General features: G+C 38.2%; 1 protein-coding gene across 1 annotated transcript in view; it reads left to right on the forward strand.

Moving 5' to 3' along the window:
* NEB (nebulin) overlaps window positions 1-25,950 on the forward strand; it is a 261,077-nt gene that overhangs the window by 147,751 nt on the left and 87,376 nt on the right. Inside the window, 14 exon segments of the mRNA XM_006834547.1 lie at window positions 9,330-9,533; window positions 9,888-9,992; window positions 14,116-14,220; window positions 14,322-14,633; window positions 15,331-15,435; window positions 17,942-18,040; window positions 18,237-18,338; window positions 18,481-18,588; window positions 19,046-19,357; window positions 20,903-21,007; window positions 21,122-21,226; window positions 21,404-21,508; window positions 22,490-22,597; window positions 25,531-25,644. Coding sequence (XP_006834610.1) covers window positions 9,330-9,533; window positions 9,888-9,992; window positions 14,116-14,220; window positions 14,322-14,633; window positions 15,331-15,435; window positions 17,942-18,040; window positions 18,237-18,338; window positions 18,481-18,588; window positions 19,046-19,357; window positions 20,903-21,007; window positions 21,122-21,226; window positions 21,404-21,508; window positions 22,490-22,597; window positions 25,531-25,644 — 1,989 coding nt within the window.

Here is a 25,950-nt window from a genome sequence, read left to right on the forward strand (position 1 = left end):
TACTATTAATTCTGAATATATATATATATATATATATACTATTATCCTCAAAATATTTCTAACATGCTTCATGAATATAAGTCATAATGATAATTTCATGAGAAACCAAAAACTTAGATTCTATTTTATATACAACATGCTATATTGGAGGCTTAAAATACTCTGAGTAACCTTTTTAAACTTCATTTAACACTATTTTTAAAACTTACTAACAAAGTTATCCAACCAAGCCTCTAGGTCCACATATTTAGTCCCTTTCACTAGATTCTTCTCTCTCTCTCTTTTTTTATATCTCGTGTAACCAGCTGCTTTTTTCTTATTATTTTTCATTTTTATCTCTAAAAACCATAACTGGTCCACAGTATCTGCAGTATTCCTATATGCCAAGTTTTTCTCTCCCTCTCAACTTTTCCTACAGTTTCTTGTTGAGGTAACAATTGAAACCTTTTGCAAACATTGGAAAAAAGCCATCTTCCTCCAGTCCTAAAACACTTATCAGATGGAAACTCAAATTGTCCTTTTGTCCACAGGCCTTTTGTTGGCATCCTCTCATTCAAAACTACAACCTTACTATCCATCCTCCAAACATACATCGTTCTTATACATTTCCAAAACCACAGTCATAGGTTGGGTTTTCTAGAGAAGCAAAACCAATGAAATATATATATATAAAGAAGTTTATTATATTATCCTACAATTGTAGAATCCCAGGTCTCCAGTGGAAGAGAGAGCGTCCCTCCCACATGGGCATTATATTTGGAGCTGGCCGCTCCCCCAAGGAAGCAATCCCTTTAATTGATTGGCTACTCATAGCCAATCATCACAGAGTTAATTATGCCTGTATTAGGCCACATTATCATGGGAATAAGCACATCTCAACTGCTAAGCCTCTGGAAATCCTGGCCTAGTCAAGTTAATACAAAACCCTAACCATTACACACACGTATGATTTCTCCCTACCTAAGGTGCTCAGGTAGCATAGTGGTTACGAATCGGGCAGCGAACCGTTAGGTCAGCAGTTCGAAACTACCAGCTGTCCCGCAGGAGAAAGATGAGGCTTTCTGCCCCCGTAAAGCTTTACAGCCTAGGTAAACCCACCCTGTACAGGGGTCGCTATGAGTTGAAACCAACTCCACAATACATAACAACTACAACAAGGGTACCTTTAATGAGCTTTACGTCGTGCTGCCAACCTCAAGATCAGCTGTTTGAAACTACCAGCGGTTCCGTGGGAGAAAGATAAGGCGTTCTGCTCCCGCAAAGATTTATAACCTCGGAAACCCTGTGCAGGGTCACTGTTAGTGGGAACCGACTCCACGGTACTTAACAATAACAAAAAAAGGGTATCTTTGGTATTCTTGGGAGATTGTCTGACCTGATGTTTCACCACTTCCCTGACAGGCAAACTTAGGGATATTCATTGCCTTCAGAGTGCCTTCTTTTCCCGATTCATAATTGTACTAATAATAGTACCACCCTATAGAAATGTTGTGAGGATTAAACAAGATTATAATTACCACAATTCAATTATTTTTAATGCAAAATCTCAGCAATTTCATATGGATCCACCTAATAAGTACATTGGAAATATTCCTAATAGTATCTGGTGCATAGTGATTGCTTAATAAATGTCAGTTATTACTGTTTTAATCATTCTTGTTTACCACACTATTTCTTTCCTGATTGAATTCATATTCTGAAATATAATAATTTCCAGTGTTGAGCTAATTTACAGTAAGGCTAGGAAAATGCTCTAAAAGCTTACAAAGAAAAGTCCTGTTAATAAATTATTTTCATATATCTTTTTTCTCATTTTTCACTTTAGTACAAGTACAAAGAAGGTTACCGTAAGCAACTGGGCCACCACGTAGGCTTCCGCAGTTTACAGGATGACCCCAAGTTGGTATGGTCTATACATGCTGCCAAGATCCAAAGCGAGAGAGAATACAAGAAAGCCTATGAGAAGTCTAAAGGAATTTACAATACACCACTGGACATGATGTCAATTGTTCAGGCCAAGAAATGCCAGGTCCTGGTTAGCGACGTTGACTATCGCAACTACCTACACCAGTGGACATGTCTGCCAGATCAGAATGATATCATCCAGGCGAAGAAGGCCTATGAGCTACAGAGCGATGTGCGTATATTATCACTAGACTTGGGAGCTCTGTGTCAATGGGCTTAGCCTTGTTGTTGTTAGATGCTGTTGAGTCAGTTCCAACCCAGAGCCACCCTATGGACATTCCCTAGGGACTGTAAATGGTAATGTCATTTCCTACTCAGGGCAGCCCCTGGGGTGTGGACTGTAACAGTTCTATAGGGTTTTTGAGCCCATAGTTTTTCCGATGCAGATCACCAGGTCTATCTTCCAAGGTGCCTTTGGATGGGTTCAAACCACCAATCTTTCAGTTAGTAGTCAATCACTTAACCATATACACCATACAGGGAGTCTTGATAATCTTAATAGAACCTAACATAGTCCATGCAAGTTGTGGTAGTAGTTTAAAGAAATTTTTAAAAAGCTGCTGTTTGATAACGGATTCCTTCTTATGGCAGCAAGGCCTGATTCATCAAGATAAAAATCAGTCTCTTATTCAATTACGTAGGAAAAATTCAGTCCCAGTTGTTCAGGTCTATTACATTTGCATGATCAGATATCTAAATTTCTGAAGCACGTGTAAGCATAAAGAAATGTTGGATTTCAAAGCTTATCTGATACATATAGGGAAAGATCTTTTTTCCTCATTATATATGCATCTAAAGATCTTCTTCCCCTAAATTCTAATAGATGTCATTCCCAATGGTTCATAAAAGGCAGAAGTCAAGCAATGAGCGAAGAAGCTCGCCCTAACATCAGAACAAAATTGTGTGCTGTAGTTATCATTCCAAGCGCTGTTTGTGAGCCTTACTCCAATTCCTATAGGCTCCTATAACAATCTCTCAGAGACAAGTGTCAGAGATGTAACTCCCAAATACTGACCTTTACTGTTGATTCATGAGTCTCATGTGACTGACCACCCAGCTGATTTCAATGGCGGTAGTTCACTAGTCTCAAGCTCTTGTGGGCAGATTTGAGTCTTCTCTACTGTGTGTTCTTCTCCTTCACATAGAATCTGTACAAATCAGACCTGGAATGGATGAAGGGTATTGGATGGTTGCCCGAGGGTTCTGTGGAAGTGATGAGAGTGAAGAATGCCCAGAATCTCATAAATGAAAGATTGTATCGTATACGGCCGGAGGCCCTCAAATTCACAAGCATTGTGGATACCCCTGAAGTAGTCCTGGCGAAGATCAATTCGGTACAGATCAGTGAGGTAAGCAAGCTAGAAGGATGGTATGTTCAGACAAGTTGAAGAAGTCTCTATCAAGAATTCTGATGTGAACTTTAAATTGATAATTCCAATTCCAACCTTGCACCTATGTGTATTTTTGAAAGACCTTCCTATAGCCAATCAGTTCTCAGTCTCCACATTTCATATATTTGATAACTTTCTGTCATTATAAGTGCCATGGACTTCATGTTACTCAGACTCTGATACACATTTTGACCACATTTTGGAATCCTGACTATAATATTGGCCCACCAATAAATACCATAATCACAAAATGCCCATCTATTTCATTATTAAATGATTATTTCATTATTAAATGATTATTTAATAATGAAATAGGTTAAGAAGCTCAGGGGCAACCCACATCGGACACTATGGCAATTACTTGGACCAAGAAAACCAAGTCCTGATTTGCATGTAGTGTGGATTATCCCAGGTACCCGTAACACATGCAATGTGGACTTATTCGCCAGATGACGAAATGTGAATAAATGGAAAACTAATATTTTCAATACCATATTTCTGATTCATCATGAATCTATATTACATTTCACAGCAATGTATTCTTGTTGACATCATAGTTGATGGTCACAATTATTGTTAAGTGCTGTCTAGTTGGTTCCAACTCATAGAGGCTAGTGGGTTTGAACTGCCAACCTTGCAGTTAGCAGTTCAATGCTTATCCTATAGCACCACACCAGGCTTTCAATATCATAATTTGTTGTGTTAAGTGTTGTGGAGTCAATTCTGACTCATAGCAACCCTGTTTAGGGCTTCCAAGGAGTGAATAGTGGGTTTGAACCACTGATGTTGTGGTTAGCAGTCCAGTGTTTATCTTATAGCACCACACCAGGATGCTAATAATATCACAATTGGCACCTTTTAAATAAAATGACAAATGAAGGCAAGGTGTGATCTATATTTCTAGCTGAGGATAGCCAAAGAAAATTTTAGTTTTACCTTTAACTTTATTCTATATGGCAATTGAATTATTTACTTATCAACCTACCCTTTGTTGTTCTTTTTCTCTCCAGCCACTGTATCGTGATGCTTGGGACAAAGAGAAGGCTAATGTGAATGTACCAGCTGACACTCCGGTGATGCTGCAATCCAAGCTCAATGCATTACAGATCAGCAATGTGAGACACTTCACCTCTGTTTGCTTTCCAAAATGTTGTCTGTCTAACCAAAACTTTCATAGAGGTTTAGTTTCAATGAGAGTTTGGCAAAATGTGTTTCCTTATCATTCCTTTTATTGTTTATTTATTTAACTACTTTTTCTTTCTAATATTTAAGCTATTACTAAAGTGTTGTGCATGTATGCCTATAAAATAAAAATGTGTGTGTCTGTCTTTGTTGGAAAGGAAAATTGAAGTAATTTTACCTAAAGCACAATACAACATGCATATGTTATTCCATTATCTTTTCATCCCATTTTTCCACTACCTTTTTGAAGCTTCCCCATATTTAGTTCTCCTTTTTTACTGGGCCATCCTTACTTTGTAAAAACTAAGCACTATATGTGTTTTTCTCCCTGATTTTCCCATAATTAATTGCCTCCTAAATATTCATCTTTGAACAAATGTTGGGAGAGAGATTTAACCACTGCCATCAAAACTTCTCATGAACTTAAGTTCAGTCCATTTTGTAAATTGTAGAGATTTATTTTCAATGTTACTTAATATCTCCATAGCTCCTTCTTTAGCTTGACTGTAGTATTGCATGTCTATTTGCAGAAACATTATCAGCAAGCTTGGGAAGACATCAAGATGACCGGTTATGACCTTCGAGCAGATGCCATTGGAATCAAGCATGCCAGGGCTTCCCGGGATATTGCCAGTGATGTAAGAGCTCCTCCTTGCCCATTCTTAACAAGCACTAACTAGTAGATACATAGGAGTTGATAATGCATTCATTTCTAATTTAATAAAATGCAGACTATTGTTATTAGTATGTTGTTTCAAATCTCAAATCCAAGAATAACCTCATAAAAGAGTTTGTGAACCCTCTTGCGTCTGTGCTTGGTTCTGCTCTTCTTAGGTTTAATCACAAATTTTGACTTCATTTTCAGTATCTTCTCTTAACAGATAACTGACAAGCAGTATGGAGAGCTAGTAGATACTCAGAATTCTGTTGTCCCCAAAGTATAGCATGCATACTACTTGTGGTTCTTATGATAATTTTATGCAGTATGTGGACCAAGTTTTTTAAAGTTATATATTTTGAATGTATGCTAATAAAATACTGATGTTTTTCCATTTAGTATTGCAGACTTTTAATAAAAATTTTGAATAAATGTATACTTCAAAAATAGATTTATTTAATTGAAATAAAGTATGAGTTAGACATGGTACATGTTTATGGAAAAACATGTGAGGTGTCAAGAAATATCTGAAATTTTAGAAACACTGGATAAGGCTTTATTGAAAGGAAAATGCAAAGGTGTAGTTCTTGCCTTAAAGGTGGTCACAATGTTTCTGTGTAAATCAACATAACAGATGAGCCAATATGTCAAGTAGTATGAAACTTACACTATGTGGTTGTTGTTGTGATGTGCCGTGGAGTCGGTTCCGACTCATAGAGACCCTGTACAGGGTTTCCGAGGCTGTAAATCTTTATGGGAGCAGAAAGCCTCATCTTTCTCCCGCGAAACAGCTGGTAGTTTCGAACTGCTGACCGTGAGGTTCACAGCCCGATTTGTAACCACTACGCTAAAAATAGTGTCAAAAAAAAGATAATGAAAGGGAGATGGAATTATTCTGAGCAGGGATCTTTAGAAAAAAATGCATTTGGGAAAACTTTTTTTCTTTCTTCTCTTCACATTTCCCAGTACCTATACAAAACTGCTTATGAGAAACAGAAAGGCCATTATATTGGATGTCGCAATGCCAAGGAAGATCCTAAGCTGGTCTGGGCAGCAAATGTGTTAAAAATGCAGAATGACAGGCTGTACAAAAAGGCCTACAATGACCACAAGGCCAAGATCACCATCCCCAAGGACATGGTATCCATCAATGCTGCCAAAGAAGGCCAGGCTTTAGCAAGCAATGTGGACTATCGCCAGTACCTCCACCAATGGTCTTGTTTTCCAGACCAGAATGATGTGATCCAAGCCAGGAAAGCCTACGACCTGCAGAGTGATGTAAGTATGAGACTGCGTGGGGAGAGTTGGAGAGCTATTATTCTACACAAAGTAAGCGTTCCACAGCTTTGCCTGATAACACCTTCCAATATTTTGAAAACCTTAACTCTCTCTACATAAGCACTTCATTGTATTTTACCACATTTATTAATTGCCTACTTTCCCGCTGAGTTTATTTCAAAAGTTTTCATTTTAATTTTTAAAGATACTACCGGAATTTTTCGATAGATTTATTGCAGTGTTGTTGTTGTTGTTGTTAAGTGCCATCAAGTTGATTCTGACTCATAGTGACCCTGAATAGTGTTTCTGAAGAGCAACTTGTAGGTTTGACCCACCCACCTTGCAGTTAGCTTATGGTTAACAGTCTAGTGCTCATTCTACAGCGCCACACCAGGACTCCTTTTTAGTGTTTGAATTTCCATGGCCCTTCCATTTTGATTTGAAGAACAGGGCTCTTTCTTGAAACGAATTTCAAAGGCAAGCTCCAAAACGCATCTTCCTTTAGTTAGTCTTCACAGCATGGTGTTATATTAATTTCTCTAAGACGCTTAGATTCACTCGCATTTTCTTCCTATCCTATTTTTAATAAATGATGGATTCCATAGCTTCTTTATTTCTAGTGTAGAATGACTATCTTTATTTCTTTATCTGAATTTGGTTCTTTTAAACTTCAAGGGACACTTTTTTTTTTTTTTTACAATGACAGATTTTTTAACAGGAAAGAATGCCCATCACTTGAAATGAATGCCAAATTGTGGATTGAGGCCAGTTTCTAGAGATATTCAGTCTCTTCCTTAACCTCTACCACATTTGTATATTAAGGTATACATGCACATCAATCAAGTTCTTAAAGACCCAGGAAGGGAATCTTCAGAATCTGTATGTAATTTTCCTTGAGAATCCATTCTCCTGAATTTGATTTGTCATCATACTTTAACACTAAAATATATCATGCTGTTCTTTTTAAGGCTGAGGTTTTCCAACATTTTCTCTCCTCTTACTACCTTTTAACCTGATGTTTGCATCTTACCAATTAACTTTTAAAATTTCATTTCTGACAAAACAATGTCTTTAAATAAAATTGTTGCTCTTAGGTGCCATCCATTAGATGGATGGCCACTTACAGTGACCCCCATATGACAGAGTAGAACTGCCCATAAGGGTTTTTTAGGCTGTATTCTTTATGGGAAGAAACCATGGTAGTGTAGTGTGTTACACTTTAGGCTGCTAACTGCAAGGTCAGTGGTTTGAATCCAACAGCTGCTCCACGGGAGAAAAATGAAGCTATCATTTCCCTTGAAGATTTACAGCCTCACAAACGCTGTACAGTATCGCGATGAGTGAGAACCAACAAGGCAGCAGCAGTAACAGCAACAACACGTTGTATGGGAGCAGATAGCCAGGGCTTTCTCCCTCAGAGCTACTGGGTAGGTTTGGACTATCCGCCTTTCAGTTAGAAGATTTATTACAGCGGTTGGTGGGTTTGAACCTTGCAGTTACCTTGCAGTTAGCCATCCAGTGTTTATTCTACGGTGCCATGCCACCAGGGCTCCTTCCTTATAAAATTGTTGTTGTTAAGTGCCATCGAGTCAGTTCTGACTGAGTGACCCTGTATGGGGTTTTCAAGGAGCAGCTGGTGGGTTTGAACTGCTGACCTGTGGTCCCACTGGTATTTAACATAAAGCAGTATTATTTGCTTAACCACTTCTATCTGAGTATAGGAGGAAACAGGTTTAGATAACCAATAAAATGCAGATCTAATTCAAAGGGAGGTGATATCTTGAGAAAAGAAAACATTTTGATGTTAAAATTGTGGAAAAAGTGATTGAATTCATTATCCTTTAACAATGCACATTAAACACACCATGTGCCAGTCATTATGCTGAGCATTAGAGATACAATGTGGGGGGAAAAAAGAAGAGAAAGACTCCCTGTGTTGCAGGCCTTAGGGGGTTCACATTAATAGCAAAGAAATGGATGTTAATTAGAGAGTATCAGTTTAAAAAAAAAAAAAAAGTGAAGGCTGAGTGATCTGTGGTACTCTAAAGAGAAAAGTGAAGGAGACTTCTCTGAGGAGGTGACATTTGGTTGGACTATGAAGGTTGAGTAGACGTTGATTCCATGAGAAGGACACTGGGTGTGCTTCCTGCACAATGGACAGAAGGTGCCGTACACTAGCCACAAACTGGCCCCAAGAAGGTCAGTGTGGACAGGATGCACACACCAAAGAAAACATGCCTCAGATAAGACTGAAAGAATCAGCTAGGATTGATATGAGCTCACCCATCACCTTCTAGTCCTTATTAAAAATTTCAATCTTTACCCTAAGACCAATCAGAAGCCAAAGAAAAGGGGGCTTGTTGCAACATCAAATTTAAATTTGGAACTTTGAAAAGATCATTCTGACTGCTATGTGGAGCACTCACTGAAGGACCCATTGTTGTTGTTGTTGTTGTTGTTGTTAGGTGCCACCAAGTTGGTTTTTACTCAGCAATCCTTTATAGAGTTCCCCAGAAGTGGCTATTGGGTTTGAGCCACCAACTTTGCATTGAACTTGCATGTAGCAGTCCAGTGCTTATCCTATAGTGCCACTTTGTCTATTACAATGATTACCTATTGTGATTCCCTAACTATAATTCTTCAAAACAGAGCTGCATTGCCCTATCAGTCAAATGCCCATAAACACTCCAATTTAGATCCCTTGCCACACTAAACAAAACAAAAACTGCTGTGTATATGAGAGATTATGTTTGTCTGACCAATGCTCTTTTTTTTTTTTTTTTAATAATCATTGTTTTTATTATTGTTTGTGCAAGATCAAAACTGCTTCTATATAACTTTCTTTGCCTTCCCAGGCCATCTACAGGGCTGACTTGGAGTGGCTGCGTGGCATTGGCTGGATGCCTCAAGGGTCTCCTGAAGTATTAAGAGTCAAAAATGCCCAGGAGATCTTCCGAGACAGTGTCTACCGGACACCAGTGGTGAACCTGAAGTACACAAGTATCGTTGACACTCCGGAAGTTGTCCTCGCTAAATCAAATGCTGAAAATATTAGTATTGTATGTCATTTCCTCCTCTATTTTAAAATTAAATTAATACTAGTAATAAATGATAAGTAACCTGGCAAACTACTTCTGTGACAATAATGATATTGATGACAAAAACCAAAGTTGTTAATAGGTAACATGGTATGGGTTATTTTATTGTTGTTTATATTAATACTAAAGAAAAGCCCAAAGCATTATTAAGAGGCTTTATTAGAGATTTTATGTATAATTTGGTGAAAACAATCTAGAAGTATTTGCTTTAATATGAAACTATTTTTAATCAGAAAAGTTAAAATTTGTATAATGGAACTGACAAAATGACAAACTGCCAAGTAATTTTGTTGTTTTTATTGGTTTTTTCCATAGCCGAAGTACAGAGAAGTTTGGGACAAGGATAAAACTTCCGTCCACATAATGCCAGATACTCCAGAAATTAACCTAGCAAGAGCAAATGCTCTGAATGTGAGCAATGTAAGTACAACGGTGGACGCCTTTTTTGTTTGGAAAGTCATCCAGTGGACAGTGTGAGATCAGCATGGGAACTGTTTATAGCCAGTACTGGGGATGGGGAAAGCTCTTTGTTCATGGGTGAGGAGAGAGCCTATCAGTCACTGGGCAAGGCTGGTTCCTGGGGAGTTAATGCCAACAGGACCACAAAAGGAAGAAGGGAATAAGGACAAAGGGGATGAAAGACGAATGAGAAGACACACAAATAAGAAAGGGGACTGTTCAGAACACAAAATCATTATGGAAATATTTTGCTAATATGTGGTACTGTAAGATCAGCCCTGGACTTTGAACCACAAAGCCAATAGTTCAAACTTACCAACTGTTCCTTGGAAACCCTATACAGGCTCTATATGTGTCAGAATCGACTCGAGACTTAACACACAAAGTAATTTAAAAACCTGAATATATCATAGATTATCTAAGGAATTATAAACCACTAAAATTAACCCCAGAAAAAACTGAAAACAAAAAATTAGGAAGGTTGTTTAAGAACTGTTCTCCTCCCTTTAAGTCACCCAGATAATTTCATATAAGAATTCTTTTACAATGTCAAAGAATAAATAAGATATTATAGAGCATAAAGAAGGAAAGTCATTCAACTACTAAAATTGGTCAAAGATAATGCCACAAATGAAAACTGAAGGCCAATAATAATCTGGAAAATCTTTTAAATATCAATTAAAATATATTGCATAAACATACTTAGTAACTACACTGAAATAATATAATAGACACAAGTGGGATTCATCCAGGAATGCCAAGAGTGTTCTATATTTAGAACCAAATAATATAATAGGGGCAAAAAGATAAAAATAACCACCATATGCTCATTTGATTAGGTTTGAAGTTATGTGACCAAAAGTCAATACACTTTCTTGTTTTTCAAAATAAAATCTTCGTAAATCTTAAATGAGTATGTTTCATTTACTTAGTAAATCTTAGCAAATGAGTGTATTTCTTGACACACCTTTAAAAGCAAACCAAGGGCAAGTTGCTTCCTCAGTAAGTCAGCTTCTCATTAAAATAATGTCTAAAAACAAGAGGTTTCCTCTGACATTATTTCATGTTTGTGGGATGTAATATTATGTATCAGTATGAATAAGAGGTAAATATTGGAGAGAGTGGGCAAAATTATTATTATTTGCAGAAGAAATAATAAGAAGCTTCAATAAGTTCATGGAAAAGATCCATTTCTTTTCATTCCATTTACATAAATTTTTGAAGCTCCCCCCGCCACCCCAAATATTTGTAAACCGCAAGAGAATCAACTGAAAAACTGTTAGATGCTATAAGCGCATTCATTAACATAATTGACTACAGAATTAAAGTTCAAGAAAGGTACCATTTTCCTGGATTGCAGCAATTTCTTATGCAAAATTGTATGACCTTAGAAGAAAAGTACTGCCTTAGTGCAATTCAATGTGGCTTAGAACTCTGAGTCCTTGCAGAAGAACAATAAATCTTTGTGAGAGAAGGAGACTGCCAAGTAAAGATAATTTGCCAAACTGCTCCATCAACTCCATTGTAATGAGCCACTTGGGGGCTAATGTTTTCCAAATGTTTGGGAAGAAAAGAAGATTTTAGGGCACAGAAATTTTTTTTGTTATTGTTTTTATAATCACAAGCAATATTATGTAGCAGTGAGTGCATTGTTGCTTCCAAGCAGCTAGATTGAGAGGTAGTCAGCACTTCATTGCTGCGTTTTCCTTTGGCAGGAAAATATCTCAGCTGGAAGCACCAGAACCTTGCCAATAATATCATGATGCAAGTAAGACTAGTATTAGAAATGATGCCAAAAGTGAATGTATTCATATTATGTATTAATGATACTGACTTGCACTTTGGAAGGAATCAAATATCCCATTTGATATTAAGCAAAATGCAAGTGGTACAGTCATTCCTATAATCTTGACAAAATTCACTTTTCAAAACTGCTTCTAACACTTTAAAAAACATTACTTTGTAGAATATTTGCATGTGATATTAAAGATAGCAAATTAATTTATGATTAATTGCCTTATTTAATAAATTAAATATTGTTATTTTGTTTTCATCAGATGGGAAAATTGAGATTAAAAAGAATTAATGAATTTATCTGAATTCTCAGTCAATAGGTGAAAAATCAGGGGAAGACCATAAATATATTTTATGTGCATCTGTACAATTTTATATATTTATATATTTGTTTATTTATTTAAGGAGCCGTGGTAGCGTAGTGGTTATGAATCAGGCTGCTAACCTCAAGGTTGGCAGTTCGAAACTACCAGCTGTTCCGCGAGAGAAAGATGAGGCTTTCTGCTCCCGTAAAGATTTGCAGCCTCAGAAACCCTGTGCAGGGTCATGATGAATCGGAACCGACTCTATGGCACTTAACAACAACAACAACAACACATATATTTATATATAAATGTGCTTATTATATTTATATATTAATATACATGTTGTTGTTTTTAAGTACCGTGGAGTCAGTACCTACCCATAGCAACATATAAGCAGACAAAAATTATTAAAAGTGAAAAAGTAATATGATAAAGTATATAATAAAATAGATTTTTTTAAAAAAAGACAACATAATGACAAATTTGCATTAAATATTTGCTAATATAATACATTGTGGTATGGCAAATTTTCTTTCATATAAAAAAATATGTAAACTGTTAAAATAGGCCCACCCAATATTCATATAAAAACTTGAATGTAAAGTTGTACAAAACTTGTCTGTGGTTGCAAGAACAAAATTTATCTAAACAAAATGATCTAAACACTCATTTCTCAGGTATAAAAAATCTACAAAGCTGCCAATAATTGGAATCACCCTCTCCCCGCCTTTCCACTGTAGAAGTTCCCATACTGTTTGGTATAATGTCTGAATTATACATTGAAATTACTGTATTTTTCTGAGTCTTTCTGCCATTGTCAATATAGAATTATTCATTTAAATATGAACATATTGAAATTTACATAAAAAGTTATCTGCAAGACATTCATTTCTTCAGTTAACTTCTACATAAGAACAAAAGAACACTATATTGGAAAAATAACTATTACATTGTACTGTGGTTTAGTAGATCTAACATTCCCAAGCAACATGTACCATTAATCCTATAAAATCTAAGAAACCATACTGAGGAAAAGACACAAATGTAAAAGTTTGTAATTTGGAAGATTACAAAATAGACTTAAATCAATGAAATTGAATTGTTGAATGAAAGGAATTCAGCTGTTGTTGTTAAGTGCTGTCAAGTGGGTTCCCACTCATAGTGACCGTCTATAGGGTTTCAAAGGAGTGGTTGGTGGGTTTGAACCACTGATCTTGTGGTTAGCAATCCAGTCCTTATCCTACTGTGCCACATCAGAACTTCAAGGAATTCAGTGATACTGACTTGCACTTTGTTATGTGCCATCCAACTGATAGCAACACTGTGTACAATAAAATGAAACACTGCCTGGTCCTGCATCATCCTCACAATTGTAGCTACGCTTGAGCCTATTGCTGCTGCCATGATGTCAGTCCATCTCATTAGGAGTCTTCCTTTTCTTCGCTGATCCTCCACTTTACCAAGCATAATGTCCTTCTCCAGAGATTGTTCCCTCCTGATAATATGTCCGAAATCTCGCAATTCTTGCTTCTAAGGAGTGTTCTGGCTATACATCTTCCAACATATGTTTGTTCTTCTGACAGTCCACGGTACTTTCAATATTCTTCTCCAATACCATTATTCAAATGCATCAATTCATCTATGGTTTCCCTTAATGTTTGAACTTATTCCAATGGTAATATAGCAACACAAGATGCAACTATGCCCTTTACATTTTACATGAGTCATAAACCATGACCAACTACAGCAAGGCCATGATTAAAATAATATAAAGAAACAATTCTTGTCAAGTTCAGAGCTTTGGACTCCAGACATCATTACATATCCCAGTACAGAGGTGCTTAGAACAATTCTTCCACCTTTTCTCTTTTCTTTAGATGGTCTTAAGTTCTAGAGCTTCATTAACAGTTCATTCTACTTGAGTTCTCAGAGTTACTGGTCAACTGGAATCTGGAACGATAGCTTTTTTTTACCCCCCTCTTCAGAAAATTTATCGAGAAGGCTGGGATGAGATGAAGATGAGCTGTGATGTACGGCTGGATGCTATCCCTATCCAGGCTGCCAAGGCTTCCCGGGAGATCGCCAGTGATGTAAGTGTGGCATATTTTAAACTTCTCAAATTTTAAACAAATGCCCTGAATGCATCAAGAATGCATGCTGTGACCCATCTGCTTTGTTCTTCCACCCTCAGTATAAATACAAACTTGACCACGAGAAGCAGAAGGGACACTACGTGGGTACCCTCACAGCCAGGGATGACAACAAGATCCGTTGGGCCCTCATAGCTGGCAAGATTCAGAATGAAAGAGAGTACCGGCTGCAATGGGCCAAATGGAAGACCAAGTTCCAAAGCCCTGCGGATATGCTTTCTGTCTTACATTCTAAAAAATCTCAGGCTCTGGTCAGTGACATCGATTATCATAATTACCTACATGAATGGACATGCCTGCCCGACCAGAATGATGTGATCCAGGCCAAGAAAGCCTATGAACTGCAAAGCGATGTGAGTGAACTGCATTTTATGATGAGCACTGCTATCTTTTGGCCATGACTCCCAGATAATTTATGACATTAAAACCTTGTATTACCATGTCAGGTCTTTATACAGCCAAGAAGTTGGTATTAGGTAGAGTTTATAGTGTGGTATCAAAATCACCAAAGCCATGGAGGATCTAGCCTATGTATCAAGAAACAAATGATAATGTGAATTTAGTTCTTAATTGTATTGTGTTTAAGAAAACAATGTACAAATATTATTCTTATAGAGTTTAGGTAGCAATGAAGGCTTATATTAGAAGTAAAATATTATCTGCTTATGGGAAGAATGCAGCCATAGGTATGCTGGAAAATTGGCATGATGGTAAGAATTTTTAATAAATTGCCAAGATTTTTTGTATCAATGAATTTTGTATACAAATCCAGATTTCTCATTTAAGTATTAGAGGAAGTACCTCTGGACCCGAATTACCTCTTAGCAATAAGAAGCTGGAACTGAGTAAGGGTTGCCCCTTAATAGTAGAAGTTTGCCATACTACCTAACCTCCTAATTAGTTTACTCCTGTTACCTGCCTGGCTGACTGAGTACGTCATCCTGGAATTATACAGAATTTAAATTGTATTTCTCCATCGACCAATTGATATGATAAACAGGATCATATGACCAGAGCTGCTGAATTCTTATCCTAGTCTTGTTTTCACAGGCTATTTACAAGGCTGACCTGGAATGGTTACGCGGAATTGGGTGGATGCCAAATGATTCCGTTTCTGTCAATCATGCCAAACATGCTGCAGATATCTTCAGTGAGGTATTTCAAAATGTCACTCAGCCATTTATTATAAATCTTAGGTGACTAAACTGAAAATACAGAAGTCAAAATTCAGTCATCCCAGATCAGCTAATTTAACTGCTATAGTTTAGTGCAAGGAGTTCTGGTAGCATACTGCGTTACAAGTCGGGCTGCTAACCAAAAGGTCAGCAGTTCTAAACTACCAGACACTCCATGAAAGAAAAATGAGGCTTTCTGATCCTATAAAGATTTGTTGTTGTTGTCAGGTGCCATCGAGTCGGAACTGACTCATAGCGACCCTGTGCACAGCAGAACGAAACAATGTCTGATCCTGGGCTAACCTCACTACCGCTGCCACACTTGAGTCCATCAATGATACCACCTGGCCAATCCATCTCGTTAGGGGTCTTCCTCTTTTTCTCTGTCCCTCCACCTTATCCAGCATGACATCCTTCTCCAGTGACTGTTTCCTCCGGACAATATGTCCAAAGTATGAGAGACGAAGCTTAGCCATCCTGGCCTCCAAGGAACACTCTGGCTGCACTTCTTCCAAAACAGATCTATTGGTTCTTTTGGCAGTCCATGGCACTTTCAGTATTCTCCTCCAACACCACAACTCAAAGGCATCAATTCTTCTACGATCTTCCTTATTCATTGTCCAGCTTTCGCATCCGTATGAGGCTATTGAAAACACCATAGCCTGGGTCAGGCGCACCTTAGTCCTCAAGCTGACATCTCTGTTCTTCAATACTTTAAAAAGTTCCTGTACAGCAGATTTGCCCAATGCAATACGTTGTCTGTAATAAATAAAGATTTACAGCCTCAGAAATCCTATTCAGGATCACTACGGGGACCAACTCCACAGCATACTGCCATCACCATAGTTTAGTGTAGGCAAAGATTTTTCCAAAATATTTGGAAAACCGATCCATCTTACTGAGAGTATGCCTCATTCCCATTTCCCATGTACTTCACCATACTTGATGCCCACCTCTAGTAATTCATTATCCTGTACTCTCCTGGTGTGGTGCTGTGGCTAATGTGTCAGACTGCAAAGTTGTTTGAACTGCAAGTTTGGTGGTTCAAGCTCACCAGCTGCTCCTTGGAAATCCTATACAGCATCGCAATGGGTCGGAATCGGCTCAACGGCACTTAACAACAACAACCTTATTATATACCTGGTGTGGCACTGTGGGTTAATGCACTGGACTGCAAGGTTGGTTTGAAATGCAAAGTCGGTGGTTCAAGTTCACCAGCCACTCCTCAAAAACCCTATACAGGGTCGCTACAGGTCAGAACTGACTCATCAGTACTTAACAACAACAATGCCTATCACATTACAGCACTACATCTATAGCATAATATCCAGAGCACTCATTTATGATTAAAAATAAAAACTAGTTGCAGTCAAGTCGATTTGGACTCTAGTTACTCTATAGGACAGATTAGAACTGCTCCTAGGCTTTCTGAGACTAATTTTCTGCAGAAGCACATCTTTCTCCTTCAGAGCAACTGGTGGGTTCAAATCACCAACTTTTCAATTTATAGTCAAGATTAATCAATGAGCCACCAGGGTTCCTTCATTTATGCTTAGAATTGCATAAATGACCATTCTTTTTGTCAACAATAACATTATGCTTTGAAGAAGAGTGCCTACTTCAAAAAATGTATTAAAGTTAAAGTGATTTACATAAAGATCTATTCCATGACTTTATAAGCCAAGTAAAGTTGCTACTTTAAAATCTATGAGAACCACAGAGGATAACACATTTGTTTAAACCTATAGGTCAAGAAGAAAGTCTGACTGCCATGCAGATGTCATTCAAAGATGGCATTCTATGTTACTAGTAGAGAGAAAGAGATTACCACTGTTGAGTTGACTCCAACTTTATTATAAACAATACAATAGGATGGACCTCGGCCCAGTCCTGTGTCATTCTCACAATCACCAGCATTTTGTCGTTCATTGTTGCATCTGTTGTACCGATCCATCTTACTGAGAGTATGCCTCACTCCCATTTCCCATGTACTTCACCATACTTGATGCCCACCTCTAGTAATTCATTCTTCCTAGTAGCATGTCCTGAGCAAGCAAGTTGGATATTCTGTGGTGATCTGTTGCATCTGTTGTACCGATCCATCTTACTGAGAGTATGCCTCACTCCCATTTCCCATGTACTTCACCATACTTGATGCCCACCTCTAGTAATTCATTCTTCTTAGTGGCATGTCCTGAGCAAGCAAGTTGGATATTCTGTGGTGATCCATAGGGTTTTCACTGGAGAATTTTTGGAAATAGGTTTCCAGACAGTTTTTCCTAGTCTGAAACCTGTCCACCATGGAGTATTGAAATACTGGTGGTATAGCTTCCAGCATCACAACAATATTTAAGCCACCACAATAGAACACATTGACAGACAAGTGGTGGTCTAGAAGAGAAGAGCCTTAAATTTAGGGTATCTTTCTCAGTCCACACAGGACACAGAAGACAACTTTGTATAAAAGACACTTTTCTCTCCCTCAGACAAAATATCGCACAAAAATAGAAACTCTCAACTTTACCCCTGTGGATGACAGAGTTGACTATGTGACAGCAAAACAAAGTGGTGAGATCCTAAATGATGTAAGTATATGGCCACCGTTCTAAAATTGCACAACCATGCAAGTTTCCTTCCCCAAAGCTTTTCTACCTACTTAAACCCAGCATGCAATCATTGCATGAGATTCACATTTGAGTTCTGAAATTACTGATGCTAGCAACTGCTTGAACAACATGGTGGTCTCTTAACACTAAGTAATTTACTCCCTATTAATTTTAGATTAAGTACCGGAAAGACTGGAATGATAACAAATCGAAGTATACCCTCACAGACACCCCCCTGCTGCACACTGCCCAGGAGGCCGCCCGGATACTGGACCAGGTATGGACTTACCTAGATGCCTGGCAATTTGTGTGGGCATGAAGAACCACAGATCCCTTAATTTCTGAGATTTGTGTAAATGACTTACCCTTACAGTCTGACTCCCCATTGTAACCTCCTCCTGCTCTGCATTGTCTTTCAGTACCTGTACAAGGAAGGCTGGGAGAAACAGAAAGCCACAGGTTATATTCTGCCTCCCGATGCTGTGCCATTTGTTCATGCCCAACACTCCAGTGATGTTCAGAGTGAGGTAATTCAGAGGTTGGACCTTCCTTGTCAGGGATTTCACCTGTGCCTAAAACCTAGAACCTTAGAATGTTCCTTTTCAGTTTTGCACACCAGGATGGACTTGGTAATAGTTGGCAAACCTCCTCTTTGGTCCTTTTGCAATGGGATTTGGGTTTTCTTCTTTTTTCTTGACTTTTTAAGAAACTACTATTGAGTCCTTTATTGTCTGGACCCCCCTAAAAATCTCTATGCATATAATAAAAATATTATCAGAAATAGAAAATAAAATTTTTAATTGTTATTTTTTCATAATTGGTTATTTTTATCAACACTTTTTGCTATTCCTTCTCATGGGGAGCCACACAAAAGGCTGGAATGGGTGGTCTGAATTTTCTGAGGCTCCTTAGCAGAGGATCAAACCCCCTTTCACCTTGTGTGTTTGTCAAAGCTGATGATATCTGTTTCCCTCTTCCCACCAGCTGAAGTACAAAGCTGAGCATGTAAAGCAAAAGGGTCATTATGTTGGAGTCCCGACAATGAGAGATGATCCTAAACTGGTTTGGTTTGAGCATGCAGGCCAGATCCAGAATGACAGACTATACAAAGTGGATTATCACAAAACAAAGGCCAAAATCAATATACCTGCTGATATGGTGTCCGTCTTGGCTGCCAAGCAGGGGCAGACCCTTGTCAGTGACATTGATTACCGTAATTATCTGCACCAATGGACATGTCATCCTGACCAAAATGATGTAATTCAGGCAAAGAAAGCCTATGAGCTACAGAGTGATGTAAGTGATTTTTGTTTCTTAATGATTTAGAAATGTGTGGTATAGTCTGAAAACATACACAATATTCCGGAACCACCAATCTTTGAAACTTCAGGTCATAATTTTTTTTTAATTGAAGTTGAATGTGAAGTCGACAAAGTTTAGAGCAGGGAGTAACTGTTTTGTTCTGCTTCTCTGGACAGCTTTCCAAACCAAAGTCAATTTTTTTTAATCTGCTGATTTTGTACTATCTCTGTCATTAGCAACTCTTCACTCTCATTCATGTGGGAACTTAACATCTGGTTTTAAATGACAATTAGCATGGGTGGTGATTGAGTTGAAATTTTGACCATATTAATGTTAGTATAGTCAAGGATCAAGGCGTGCCCCAATCTTGCTTTGCCAACCTCTTCATTCTTCAAATAATTTATGAAAATGGTTGCAAAGAATCAGAGCAAAAGGGAAACCAAGTATTAGTTAGCTACCTGAGGGCCCAGTATCCCATCACACAGAGCTTTAGGAAAGCTAGGCTAGAGAATGCTATTTAGGTCACCTCCCACTGGAGCCTGAATCAAGTCCTTTGCTACCACAGCTAGGGAACAGAAGCTTGATGCAGTGACTTGATAGTCAGATGCACAGAGAAGTTACCTCTACCTGGATCTTCTCATTAAAAACAGGAGGGGAACACGAAGCTAGTGCTTGTAGCCTAGGTGCTCAACTAGAACACACACCCTCACTAGCTGCTGTAGCATACTGACTGCTATGGAAATTTAATCAGATTAGCAGCACCTCTTCATTTGTGTGGGGTGGGATGGGAGAAGCCAGGAGCTAGGAAGGGAGAGGGCAGAGGTATGCTTGGTCTGAGAAGATCCTGTCCCTTTTCCCTACAAGTACATGATTTGTGCATTTTACTTTATTTAGTCTAAATACCCCACGTATTTCCACATAACAAAATGCTTCAAATCCATCTAAAATACCACTTCCTGGTAAGGCCTTGTCTTATGCTCACAGTGGAAAACAGCAACTCCTTTACTTGACTCCCAGAGCACTTTGATGGTCTTTTTAGCTCAGGTAACATGTACTATTTTCTACTTTGTAAATGGTTTATTGCTACTCCTGAAAAAAGACAGACAGTTGTCCTGGAGTCAGTTGAGACTCGTGAAGACCAAATGTGTGTCCGAATAGAACTGTTCTCCACAGGGTTTTCAATGGATGATTGTTTTTGGAAGTAGATCACCAGGCTTTTCTTCCAAAATACCGCTGGGTTGACTTGAACTTGCAACCTTTTGATTAGTGGTTGAGCATATTAAATCACCCAGGAACTTCTTTCTATTCCTAGATCCTTATTTATACCTATCCTTCAAAGAACCTGGTACAGTGCTTTGTTCATAGTAGCAGGCTCAAGAAATAATGCTCAAGTGAACAAAAGAAACCATGATTAAATAAGACAGTAGCCACTCGAAAACTCCTTAAAAAAGCTTCCAAAACATTTTTTTCTAATCTTCTCTTCATCATTCTGTACCTGAATCATTTATACCTGCATCATTACTGTCTTCCCATATTCAGAATATCTACAAAGCTGACCTTGAATGGCTCCGAGGCATCGGTTGGATCCCCTTGGATTCTGTGGACTATGTGAGGGTTACTAAGAACCAAGAAATGGTCAATCAGGTATGCAAAGCCTGCTCTCTTTCTTACCTAATGCATGCCCACCCTCTTACCTGCATGTGGAAGTAAGTACCCTGTTGGGGCAGACCTGTCATAATCTTCTCTCTTCCTTTGTAGATAAAATATAAGAAAGATGCTCTTGACAACTATCCTAATTATACAAGTGTGGTGGATCCTCCAGAGATCGTTTTGGCCAAGATTAACTCAATCAATCAAAGTGATGTAAGTCTGCTTTTTAGATGAGGAAAAACATATATTTGGAGTTGTCTATCATGTAGACTGATTGCTTCTCTGCCTTTTGGCTAAGATCAAGTGTAAATGTAGACTAATTATTATGCTATTTAAATATGCATTTGTAGTAATCAAAGGTCTTGTCTTTGTTTTGTTTTCTTGCCTTAGGTGAAATATAAAGAAACATTCAATAAACACAAGGGCAAGTATATATTCTCTCCGGATACACCACATATCTCCCACTCCAAAGACATGGGGAAACTCTACAGTACTGTGAGTACTAGTCCGTGTGATATACATACAACCCAGTTTCTAGTTTTAAGCTCTTGTCACTCTTCCCATTCTTGACTGATTTTATGAATAGCTGACCTTATAAAAAGAGATCTTATTTTTATTGCATTTAGTCTTTTATTTTAGAAACAATGTATTATTCAGGATGAATAGTGTTTATTCAGCTGGTAGTTTTTGAACTCCTGTGATGTGCCAAAGGAAGCTGGTGGTACTATCAGTTAGGCATCAGACTGCTAATTGCAAGGTTGGCAGTTCAAACTTACCAGTTGCCCTTTGGGAGAATGATGAGGTTGAATGGTTTCATAAAGATTTGTAGTCTCGAAACCCTAAGGAGCAGTTCTACTCTGTCATATGGGCTAGCTTTGAGTCGGAATTGACTCAACGGCAGTTGTAAGGTGATATGTCAGGGACTGTGTGAGGCTCCAAGGAAATTTAGCTCAATGAGATATTCCCTTGAGGAGCTCATAGTCTGGTAAGAGAAACAGACATGCACATAAATAGATTTAAAGGTAACGTGTGCTGAAAGACCTCTAGAACTGAACAGCTGCCAACAGGCAGAAGGAAGAAAAGACTGGTCTTTGTTAATAATCATGTACAGATATATCCAGCCAACAAACAGAAGACTTGTCTTCCAAACTTAATCCATTTAATGTAAAGAATGATTTGTGTGTGCGCATACACGTCCTCTGGGGAGCAATCTCTGAAGATTCTCTCCCTGGGTGCAAACTTGTTGTCATTTTCACTTGGATTGTAAATACAGTCAAATCCTATTTATATAGTAAAAAGTCTCAATGTCTATTGACTCAATTTCAGTAAGCAAAATCACTCTGCCTTGTTTTTTGGTAGCCAAAGTAAGGATTGTGTTTTAGACCTTTCCTTAAACATAAATGTTGTAAATTTTTTTAGTGCTGTCTGAAAGAAGTTGAATACAAACTTTTGTTGACACATATTTCTCTGTTCTAGATCCTATATAAGGGGGCCTGGGAGGGAACCAAGGCCTATGGTTATACCTTGGATGAGCGCTATATTCCCATTGTTGGAGCCAAGCATGCCGACTACGTGAATAGTGAGGTCAGTATGACAACTTCTCATAGGTTTAAGGGTCTTTTTTTCTTAACATGTTGTTGTCCTTTAGGTGAACCTTTACACAACAAATTCATTTTCCATTCAGTAATTCATACACACGTTGTCCATGACATTGGTAGCAATCTCCGCAACCAACCAACACTCTCCCCATTTCTACCTGCTTCCCCATTTCCGTTTGTCCAGTTTCTCTGCCCTTCTCTACCTTCTTATTTTTGTTTTTTGACAAATGTTGTCCTTTTGGTCTTGTATAGTTGTGATGGTGTTTATTTTATAGGCCAGTCTATAATTTGGTTGAGCAGTAGCCTCTAGGAGTGGCTTCTGTTCTACATTACAGGGTGACTTAGGGCAATAGGCTCAGTGGTTACATGGTTCGCTCTTTCTAACAGAGACCTTCAATTGTGTCCCTGGTCAGACTGGTTGGTTGTGGTAGCCAGGCACAATCTAGCTGGCTTGGATAGAGGAGGCTATGGATCATGTGGACCATTTGTGCTTTGAACTAATTGCTTCCTAGAGTTTGGGTTTCCTCCTTTGCTGCGTACAGGAAGAGAACAGTAATTGTGTCTTAGATGACAGCTTGAAAGTTTTTAAGACCCTAGTTGTTCTCACCAAAGTAGGATGTAGACCACAGTCATTATGTATTATGTTTTCCAGTTGATCTAGATGTTCCCCAAGGTCCTTAGCCTTTAAGTCAAGTAGCTCAGTTGTGCAATGTGATTGTTTATATCTAAGAGATTTCCATAACTGTGCCCCTTATGTGTTGCTGTTATTATTATTAAGTGCTGTAGATTAGGTTCTGACTCATAGTGACTCTGTATAGGGTTTTCAAGGAGCGTCTGGTGAGTTTGAACTGACGACCTTGACATCCAGTGCTTATCCTACAGCACCAAACCACAGTCTACTAAATATATGAATATACAGGCATCACGTGCAAACATGTATGTAGAAAAATCCACAATCATACTGATATATATGGAGTCCTGGTGTGGTGCTGCAGGGTAATGCACTGAACCAAACAGTCAGTTTGAACCTATATATGCATGTGGGTGTAGTCATGTGTGACCTTCCACATATTTAGCATAGCTTTCTACTTGTGCATCCACCCACAGGTTATTGTTCATTACTACTATTGCTTAAGGATTATATACGTTATAATATTTATCATAGTTGTTGTTTATTCTTATGTTCCTTGTGAGATGTTTCACAGATTCACTACTAGTATTTATTATTGCAAAGAATGTCAGTGTATGTATGTATCACAATTTGTTTATTCATTCATCTCTTGATGGACACTTATGTTGTTTACATGTTTTTTACTATTGTGAACAATGCTGCAATGAATGTGGGTGTACATATGTCTTTTATATGGATTGGCGTGGTGCTGTGGGATCAGCACTGAACTGCAAAGCCAAAGGTCAGCAGTTCAAACCTACAAGCTGCTCCTCGGAAACCCTATACAGGGTCAGAACTGACTCTATGGCTCTTAACGACAGGTGTTTGATGTCACAGTTCTCATTCTTCTAGCCTATAGGAGTACTGGTGTGGCACTGTGGGCTAATGCATCAGACTCCAAAGTCGTTTCAACTGCAAGGTCGGTGGTTCAAACTCACCAGCTGCTCCTTGGAAACCCTCTACAGGGTCACTATGGGTCAGAATCAACTCGACGGCATTTAACAACAACAATAGCATATACCTAAGAGAAGGATTACTAGATCATATGGTATTTCTGTTTCTAGCTTTTTAAGAAAGTACCATTTCATTTTCCATAGGGGTTGTGCCATTCTACACTCCTGCCAGCAGTGTGTAAGATTTCCAATCTCCCTACAACCTTGTCAGCATTTGCTGTTGTCAGTTTGTTTGTTTTGTAAATCAGTGCCATGGAGAATTGGAATATCATTGTAGTCTTGGTGTGGCACTGTAGGATAAGCACTAGACCGCAAGGTTGATTTGAACTGCAGGTGACAGTTCAAACCTACCAGCCTATCTTCAGAAATCCTACATAGGGTTGCTATGAGTCTGAACCAACTCAACAACACTTAACAACAATGAGTAATGAAAGTCCTGATGTGACATTACAGGATAAGCACTGGACTGCTTACTACACAGTCGGCGGTTCAAACCCACCAGATCTCCTTGGAAACACTATACAGGGTTGCTATGAGGTGGAACTGTCAAGACTGCATTAAACATTAAAAATGGCTAATGATCTTAGGCATATTAAGATGTTTAACATGATTAACATGCTTGTTAGTTGTCTGAATGTCTTCTCTGGTGAAGTGTCTATCACGTTCTTTCCTCATTTTTAAATTGGATTGCTCATCTTTTTGTTGTTGAGTTGTTGGAGTTTTCTATAAAATTTAGAAATTAGGCAATTGTCAGAATTGCCATTTTCCCCCCCAATTGTAGGTTCTCTTTGCACTTTTGATGAAGTTCTTTGATGAGCATAAGTATTTACTTTGTAGGAGTTCTAGGTTGTATAATTTATCTTCTGCTGTTTACATAAAATTTAGCTGTGTTTGATATTCTATTTATGCCATGGATTAGGGGCCTTAATTTTGTCCCTATTTTTTCTTTCATGAAATTTTTAGTTTTAGATTTAGGTCTTTAATCCATTTTGAGTTGGTTTTTGTGTATGGTGTGAAGTATGGGTCCTATTTCATTTTTCTACAAATGGTTATTCAATTTTGCCAGCACCATTTGTTACAGAGATTATCTCTTCCCCCATTTCATGGACTTCAGTCTTTTGTCAAAGATCAGCTCTCCACATCTGGATGAATTTATATCAGCATTCTCAATTCTGTTCCATTGGTCTATGTGTCTGTCATTGTACCAATATCAGGTTGGGCTTGAGGATCTTTATTAAGAAGCAAGAGGCTAGCTAGAAAACCCCAGTAATTCTCAATTTTGTACCTACCTCACAGCTTAAATACAAAGAGACATATGAAAAGCAGAAGGGCCACTACCTGGCTGGAAAAGAAATCAGTGAATTCCCTGGTGTGGTTCACTGTCTGGATTTCCAAAAATTGAGGAGTGCGGTAAGCAAAATGTTCATTCTTTTTAAAAACACCTTAACCGTACTAGTGTGTCTGCCTACTTATAGTCTGCTCTCTGGGTCAAGATTAGATGAGGGGAGAAGGTGATGAGGAATGACTTATTCTTGAAGATTTCCTCCACCCCTGCCATCTAGTCTTGGAAACTTCTTTTTTTTTTTTTTAATGTTTTATTGTGAATTCTGTAATAGTTTACATGGGAGAACATTAGTTTTACACTCATTCTGTCATATATCATTTCATTGCCATGGTTACAATCCCCTCCATGCATCATCAACCAACCAAAGGGTA

Source organism: Chrysochloris asiatica, unplaced genomic scaffold (assembly GCF_000296735.1).
Source record: "Chrysochloris asiatica unplaced genomic scaffold, ChrAsi1.0 scaffold00012, whole genome shotgun sequence".
Taxonomy (NCBI): domain Eukaryota; kingdom Metazoa; phylum Chordata; class Mammalia; order Afrosoricida; family Chrysochloridae; genus Chrysochloris; species Chrysochloris asiatica.